The sequence below is a fragment of the Rhizophagus irregularis genome, chromosome 25 (assembly GCF_026210795.1).
Source record: "Rhizophagus irregularis chromosome 25, complete sequence".
NCBI classification, from domain to species: domain Eukaryota; kingdom Fungi; phylum Glomeromycota; class Glomeromycetes; order Glomerales; family Glomeraceae; genus Rhizophagus; species Rhizophagus irregularis.
This window is the reverse complement of record NC_089453.1, coordinates 2,739,296-2,747,785: the sequence shown is the minus strand read 5'-3', so window position 1 is coordinate 2,747,785 and position 8,490 is coordinate 2,739,296. Positions and strand designations below refer to the sequence as shown.

The 8,490-nt window shown below is 27.5% G+C and overlaps 3 protein-coding genes across 3 annotated transcripts; 2 read left to right on the top strand and 1 right to left on the bottom strand.

Annotated features, from left to right (window-relative positions):
* Window positions 1–2,022: 2,022 nt before the first annotated feature.
* OCT59_017035 (uncharacterized protein) lies at window positions 2,023–3,084 on the bottom strand (the record flags this gene model as incomplete). Its single annotated transcript, XM_066146091.1, has 2 exons — window positions 2,023–2,456; window positions 2,559–3,084. The coding sequence occupies 2 exons, from the start codon at window positions 3,082–3,084 to the stop codon at window positions 2,023–2,025; spliced, it is 960 nt and encodes a 319-aa protein (XP_066003817.1).
* A 380-nt stretch (window positions 3,085–3,464) lies between these two features.
* Window positions 3,465–4,911, top strand: OCT59_017034 (uncharacterized protein; the record flags this gene model as incomplete). The annotated part of the gene is made up of 1 exon (XM_025316643.2): window positions 3,465–4,911. One exon carries the CDS (start codon window positions 3,465–3,467, stop codon window positions 4,554–4,556), a length of 1,092 nt encoding a protein of 363 aa, XP_025180042.1. The 3' UTR covers window positions 4,557–4,911.
* Window positions 4,912–6,813: 1,902 nt separating this feature from the next.
* OCT59_017033 (uncharacterized protein) lies at window positions 6,814–7,914 on the top strand. The gene has a single exon (XM_025316642.2). The coding sequence runs from the start codon at window positions 6,846–6,848 to the stop codon at window positions 7,395–7,397; it is 552 nt and encodes a 183-aa protein (XP_025180041.1). The 5' UTR covers window positions 6,814–6,845; the 3' UTR covers window positions 7,398–7,914.
* Window positions 7,915–8,490: the final 576 nt, after the last annotated feature.

Genomic DNA, 8,490 nt, shown 5'->3' with positions numbered 1-8,490 from the left:
GTTTCAAAAATTATAATAAATAATAAAATTAAAAATACATAAAATAACTTTATAACAACATTTTTTGCCAATAAAGAAATACGTCACGATAAAATAAAATTACCAAAAATAATTTTTTTTTATAGTATACAAAATAATCGTCCGGATCATGTGCGCAGATCGTGTGTAACCTGCAGTAACCTGCAACAAATCCGGCTACCATTTTTTTATGGTAATGCTAGTAATGCTAGGGTCGTTCCTTAGATCATGCGTTGTACAGTACAATATTTTATTTGTACTGAAGTGATAGATAGATATTTTCACGCTATCACGTGCAAGTGCATAACCCCTAAACTCGGGCCAGTTCGTACGTTAATATCGCACACTGTAAGGCGGCCTTACGTGAATATTCTTTATTTAAATAAAATAATTAATAACATTTGTTCAAAAATAAAATATTCATAATAAAAATAAATAAAAATAATAAAATAAAAATAAAATTCATCTAATAAAATAAATGTTTTTCATGAAATCCATCGAATAAAATAAATAAAATAAACAATTTTCATGAAATTCATCAAATAAAATAAATTGTTACTAATAAAATGCGATAGTTTCCCCTTCCATTTTCTTAAAATAAATTATTCCCATGAAAATTCACTAAAACCCACTTTTAAAAATTATTTCTTTAATAAAAATTCATGAAATTCACGAATTCACCTCCCAAAAATATAGAAACAAAATAAAATAAGATAAAGTGAAGCTTACGAATTATAATAATTCCAACGTTTTATAATAGTAAAGCTACTACGCCAACTCTTATGAAATTATTATTTTCCACCGACTTGAAAAATTACTCTAATGAAATTTTAAAATTATATATCTCTTTTTTGTGAAAACCTCTAACTGATTCATACGTAATTTCTAAATAATTATGTGATTTTCATTAAAATAATCATCCTTCAAAATTAAACCAATAAAATTAATTATTTCCTAAATTATGATCGTAATGATCGTCCATAATAGTATTTCTCAATGAATAAACATTATATCATTATCCTCATTTTGTTAACTAATAAAATCAATTATTTCCCGAAGTAATAAAATCATAAAACTATTTCTCAAAATAGTATAAAAAACTATACATGTACTAAACATTGTATATGAATAAGTTGATCCAGAAGGTTCTGATATGTATTTTATTTTAAAACGCTTCAAAATTCGTAGGTTATATACCTACAATAAATATATTGCTGCGGTTTATAATTAATAAATGCCTTAGATGAATCCTGGCATTACAACACCCTCACTGTACGTTAAGGACGCCCATTCCAACGCATGCATCATCAAAATACAAATTTGTATTTCCATTATGCAATATATGTCAAACTGCAGGTAAAGAATTTTTTGGAAGAATTGAAATTAAAACTAATACTTAAAAAAGGAAAAGGAATGATTTATAAGTTTTATGATAGTTATTGAAAACATAAAGAAGACTAATAGCAATTGATCTAAATAGTAATAAATTTTTTTATACATGATAATAAAAAAACAACTTTATAAGAACTCTGACCAAAATTAAGAATAATTCTGGCCAAAGTCATAATGTTGGCCTAAATTTTGAAAATTTCAGATTATAGGTACAATATAACATTATTTTTAACAATTATATTCTGCTCTAAAATTAACATTTTTAAGTTATAATCACATCTTCTCTATCTAAAAATGTAATAAAATTTACTGTTTTCATGGGTTTTTGAAAAAATTCATTTTTTTATTTTATTTTTCCTATTTACATTGTTTATAGTAATTTGAAAATGGTGATAATTCAAATAATTATTCTTTTAATACTGTAAAAGTAAATAAATGAATAAGTATTATTTTTATTATAAATATCATACTAAATAGTAGAGAATCACTATGATCTGCAATTTAAATATAAGTGAACAAAATAATTTTGTTTAAAACTTAACAATCATATTGGACATATGAGTAGAGTTGTATGATCCCAAGTGGTAAACAAATAAGAAACTTTGTTTTTCATTAACTTTGAGTAAATTTAATTTTTTTATTTGATGAACTATCTTCATCCAATATCTTTCGCTTACCAGCAAGTTTATCCGAATCAACTAAGTTTAGCATAGTTTCTCCATTAAGAATTTCTTCAATTTTCGACTTATACCGAATTTCAATTGGATTATTGTCATTTTGATTATTGTCATCATTATAATTTTGTTTAATATTTTTCCACTTAATAGAACACTGTTTAGCAGTATATTTGTAGCCTTTCTCAGATAGCATAGTAACGGCATCATCCCAAAGTTTTGTTTTAATTTTCTTACCACCGTGCTGCCTCTTGCGTTTTACTAGAAAGGAAAGTAATAATTTCACGGAATTTTCATCCCACGTGCACCTGCATGATTTTTTCTTTGAACTTTTTGTATTTTCATATACGTTAGAAGATTTGCTTAATCCTACTATAATTGATAATAAAACATTAAATTCGCTTTTAATCATTCAATTTAAAAAATTGCAAAAATAAATTCAAGACAATAATGATAAAAAATTCTTAAGCGTACATTTACAATAATTTTGATAATCTTCTACAAACATCAAATCTAAATAATAATTTTTCTTGCAATCTTGGTCTAGTGCCAAGTAACAAGTCAAATCTCTTTTTAAGCTACTTTCAAGAATTTTTTGATCTTTCATATTTTTCATGGGAAGTTGTTTATCTTGAGTGAATTCGATTCCATAAGTAGATTTATTTAAAAACTGGAAAATAAATGTAGACGAAAGATTTCTACATGTAAAGCGATACAATCTCTTGGTATCAGATTGTACATAATCAAAATGATAAACGTTATCATACTGAAAAGAATTATTGTTTAAGTTGTTGTGATTATTATTAATTTCTTCACATTTAATGTGATAAATTTCATTGGATAACGAATAAAAAAATGAGTATTCGGCAGTTTGATCATATGAATAATTAAACGGATAAGAAATGATAGTAGCCTGTTGGTCGCAAAATTCAAAGTCATATTGGGGAGTAGAATTGGATAAAATGCTTAAGTTTCTTGGAATTTGTTGATTTGAATTCATAATTTTATAAATGAACTGATTTCCTCTCTATGGTCTTAAATAAAAAAAAAATAATCACTATATAATTATCGTCTTTCAAAGTGATTATTTTTGGAAATTGGAAAATCAATCATATTTAGTCTAAATTTAGATAGGAATCATTTTGAATGGGATTGGATTGAGATACCTTAATTGGGAATTGAGTTGAAGTGATGCCTTAATTAGATACTATATTTGGATAGGCGATAACCTTAATCGGATGAGGTGATACTTTAGTTACCTAAATATGACCGGTTTATTACGGAGAAAGTTTCAGGTCATGAAGTTTGAAAAAAATATATAATACCATAATACACAACGAATATTTGGCAAAATAAAAAAAAACAATCACCAAAAGCAAGATGGATGCTATGGGTGCTGTGACAATTGATCCTGCCGCTTCAATTCGACCTGTTACACAAAGTAACACATTAATTCAGCAAACGAATAAACAAACATTTTTTCATTACACACCTGAAGATGATTGTTTTTATCTTGTAACTTGCAAAAATATTTTACAAGAACCGTTCTTAGATAACCATGTTTATGATCATGGATTTTTTTTCAGCAATTCAGTTGCAAAATATTACGTTACATGCAAATATATTCCACATTCTTTGATTATAAGTTTATTGAATAAAGAATTATGTAGAATGGATCATGGCGCAATTAATTTGAATCGAAAAGAATCATTATTTTTGAGTCAAAAGTTCAATTTAGAGCAAGACTTGAAACAAATTCTTCCTTCACACCTAATAGAGCATAATATTCCTGAAAGGAAAGATGATATAAATTTTCATGTTAATAATATACCGACAACACGAACAACCGTTCAAACTAATTTTGATAATAACTTATCGTTTAATGATAATTATTTTGCCAACCAAAGAGTAAATGCGGTTGGAGGTTACACTCATGTCATTGACTCACATTTCAATAATAGTATCCCACAACAAATTCTCGAAAGAGATACGAGACCAGATTATAATGGAAATATAAATTCATTCCATGACAATATTGCAATGACAACACAAACAGACTCAATAACTAATGATCAAACCAATTTCAATAGCTCGCACCACCAAAATGGAGTTGAAAGTTTTCAAATTCCCGATGATGATCACCAAGATGTTGACTATACTCATAACTCACAGCAACAAGTTGATCTCGCCAATTTCCCACAATATCATATTCTTGAGAGTAAAGAAAATATTGAAAATTATGTGACATCAGTAGTTCCAATGGCAGATACTAATCAAAATTATATCGATAATGACTTACCACGCAATGATCGCAATGATCACAATTATCGCCAAAATGTATATACTCATCAGCAAGTTGAGCTATCCGATTTTCCATCACAACACATTCCTGAAACGAAACTGGATTTTGATAATGCGTTTGATGGAAATATTGGGAATGATTTAACTATAACACAAGCTGTTCCAGATTAAAATTATTAAAATGGGTAATGCGATATTTAATATATATCCTAATTACCGTATTCGATTTTTAAATTTTTTCCTTATTATAATTAATACCATAAAATTATAAATAACCTTAATAAATATCAAGCATTCAAATATTAACAAAATTACCAGATTGATTAACGTTAAGCTTAAACATATTTATTATTTATTTATTTTCTTCTGGAACCGGAAGTGACAGAACCAGCATTTAAATTATTCTAAGTTATCTCCATTTTTAAAACATTGTTAAAATTTATAAATACAACAGAACATTAACTTTTGGGATAGGTTGATTTTTGTAGTCTAATAAAATATTAAATATTACGATCATATGATCATGAAACTGCGAAGTTTTCTAGGCACAACGGTTATTGTGTTTTATCAAATGATTAATGTCATTGTCCATTTTACTTTGTACAGGGAAATGTGAAAAGAATATCCCTTGCCTTAAATACATATCTTTTACCTTGATAAACATTAATTTTAGGTTTACTTAAACCGTTATGGAACTATTTCTACTTTATGAGAACAGTCTTTTACGTGAGCATATATGCTAGTGTATACTGTATAATAAATTAACCCTAGTTAAATTTCAAGAGCTTTAGTGTAAGATTTTCATGGCTAGTAATTTTTAAGCTAGCGGCTATTCACGTCTCACAATAACAAAGCTTTAGAGAAAATTTTATTAATCGAACAAATTTCGAACTTCAAATCATTATTCATGAAAAGAAACTTCAATATTACTTTTGTATAATTTACAATAAGTTGGAAAATTACTACGAAAGTTTATAGTGCAACCAGTAGGATTTTAGATATATTGATTTAATCTTTAATCCTAATACAAGGCCAGTTCATTTCGCAAAATCCGTTAACCAATCCAAGCATGTGATTAAATTATTAGCTGATCGCTGATCGTAAAATTTTTTCAACAATAACCAATTAACACGTTCGTTTTGCTTATTTTAAATTGCGATCAAGAAATTCCACTTTTTTGTAGAACGCAAAAATCGGATCATTGATCGGGTAACACATTTCCGTCAGCCAATTTATCGAAATGAACAGGCCTACAGTCAACTCTCGTCTCTCGATAATAACGAACTCGAAATTTTGACACGTGACATTTAACCAATCAAATACGTCAAATATCTTCTCTATAATTTTATAGAAAACCGTAGGGTTCGTTATATCGAGAGCTGACTGTATATCGAATAATACAGACCTTTTTAGAGCTTGGACTCGAGTTAGGATGAATCAATTTGAGTAAACGAGACAAGACTTGAAAATCAGAAGTCACCTCGAGTCAATACCATAGTGCGGGCCAAAATCGTTTATAATTTTGGCCAATATCGCACTCGGTTTTTATTATCGATCACGTTTACTTGAGTCAGCTCAAGCCTCGAGTCAAAAAATGTCGAGTACGAGTTGAACTCGAGTTACTCGAGTTACGAGTCCAAGCTCTATTAATTGGTCAAATAATCAGATTATTATTTATATTATAATTTATACTATAGTGAGTAAAATAAAAATATCATACAGTGTTACAGTGCTATGCAATAAAATAATTATTACATCTTATCATTAATTGATCTTTAAGTTCTTTCAGATAGATAAATAAGTATTTTGAACTTATTCTAATTATATATATATATATACTGTACATGGAGGTAATTTTTTTTGTCTGCACTCATTTACTCATAATTACACGGAAATATTAAAGATGGACTTATTTTATCTTATGTTGAAACAAATAATAACACTGATATTATTGAAGGATAATAGTTTAGTATAATTTTTAATAAGTGTGAAATAAAATTTTGATTTTTTTCTTACTAAAAAAAAAATAGTATTCTATTATATATATATATATACAGTATGAAAGTCATTGTGCGCGCTAAATCATGTAATATAATTGAATTAACGCCTAGGATTAATTAACGCCTAATCAAATGCAATTATGCAATGCACCCCTGATTGTGGTTTTACATGATCACGTGAAGTTTATTTATACAGTTTACAGTAGGATCGGCATCGTGCGTGAATAGAAACCGCGCACAAAACGGAACTGCTAATCGAATGAGTGTATGATGTAACAGGATCAATTGGATGGGATTGGACCTACCCATTTTTGGATAACAATACAATCTAATCCGTATCATATTTATCTCCTGTTTCACACAAAAATATAACATGACTAATCAAAAAATGTATATAAGTAGACAACTGAAAACTGTCTTAAAAAAAAATTCAATTTTTTTTTGACTAAATAAATTAAATATGAGTTCAAATATTATGCCAAATATTATTCCAAATAATTATACTATGGAGAATTATTCAACCAAAAATGACTTCGCTATTTATCAAAACGATGAACCTAACATTCGACAAATTTCAAGCGTAGGAATGCAAAATAACTTTATCAACCCTGCGGCTCCCAAATCTGAGACATATGAATGTTATTTGCCTATGCCAAACGAACGGCGTTTCTTTCATGTTACGTATACCGAGATAGATGAGTTTGAAATCACGCAACTCTTGAATAATAATATTAATTTATCTCACATTCCTAATCACCAGTTTCCACATCACTATAATATACAAAATTCAATTCAAAGGCATATTATTCAGAATTCTCAGCAAAATTACAATTTTTATAATGGCATTAATGACATTCGAGAAGATACTATGGGACCTGGCTATGATTACATAACAGATATACCAGATATACAAAATTCATCAGGGCATGAGGTCTTACTGCAGCAAAAAAATTATCAATTATATAATGACACAGTGACACACAGTGACGCAGACTTAACTGATGAATTTTAACAGAATTATAATTAAAGCAAAAAACCAACGTTGGTGAAATTGTTTTAAATTGTTAAGTCACTAAGATCTGCATACAATGGACACTTTCGTAATGATAAATTTTAACTATAAAATTTAATTTTATTATGAAAAGACTTTTCATTTAAAATTTCCACATTTTGTTATTATTCTAAATGAAACCAATTTGGAATGCATTGTTATATCAGATGCGTATTGTATACAAAAGTTAATTTTAACTTTAAAATAGGTTTTAACAAAAAGCTTTATTATAGCTTTAACGATTGTAACAGCTAGCTAAAACTTAAATTATTGGTTTCAGTTAAAGTTGGTATCACTACAATTATGCCAACAATGAAAAAAGTATATTTGACATTATTATATTATCATAATTATAATTTGATTTTTTTTTTTTTACTTTTCTTAAAAATAAATGCGTAAAATTATTTTTTAAAAAAAAATGCGATGTGGATTGCAAAAGTTTAAATAAAGTTTATAATAATTTATAAAATCATTACAGAATAAATCTAATTTTAAAACTCATCGCTATTATAGGGCATAAACATTATTATACTACTAGATTAGTAAATAACTAATACTTATGCGGCTCGTTGCCGCATATAATGGTTAATGACGAATAATCACTATAAAATTTTTATCCGAATATTTCCATTATTTTTCCGTGTCTTCCGTAAATATTCCGTGAAAATGGTACATTCACGGATATCCGTGTTAGCGAGATGAAAATTTTCATGATTTAAGGCATGAAAATGATACATTCACGGAAAAAACATGGATGATAAAACATTGATCAAATTTTTTACGGGGACGGTATTTTTGTCATCCATTGATTACTATATAAATAAACCGTAGAGAAAGATTATGTTATCCTTCTGCTTAATCACAAAAAAAGAAACAATATTATTATTAATATTTGTTATTGTTTAATGAACATCCTATAAAAAATTTTTCGGAAAAATGATCACGTGTCTGAGTTTCTTCGGAATGAAAATTAGAAAAATGATCATTTATCGGAGTTTTTCCAGATTTTTTTTTTATAGAGACATAGAAAAGACATTTCTAAGACGCTATTCTG

Bases quoted from the DNA above. Each gene is read 5' to 3' on its own strand.
- OCT59_017033 (XM_025316642.2), top strand. From the start codon at position 6,846: ATGAGTTCAAATATTATGCCAAATATTATTCCAAATAATTATACTATG.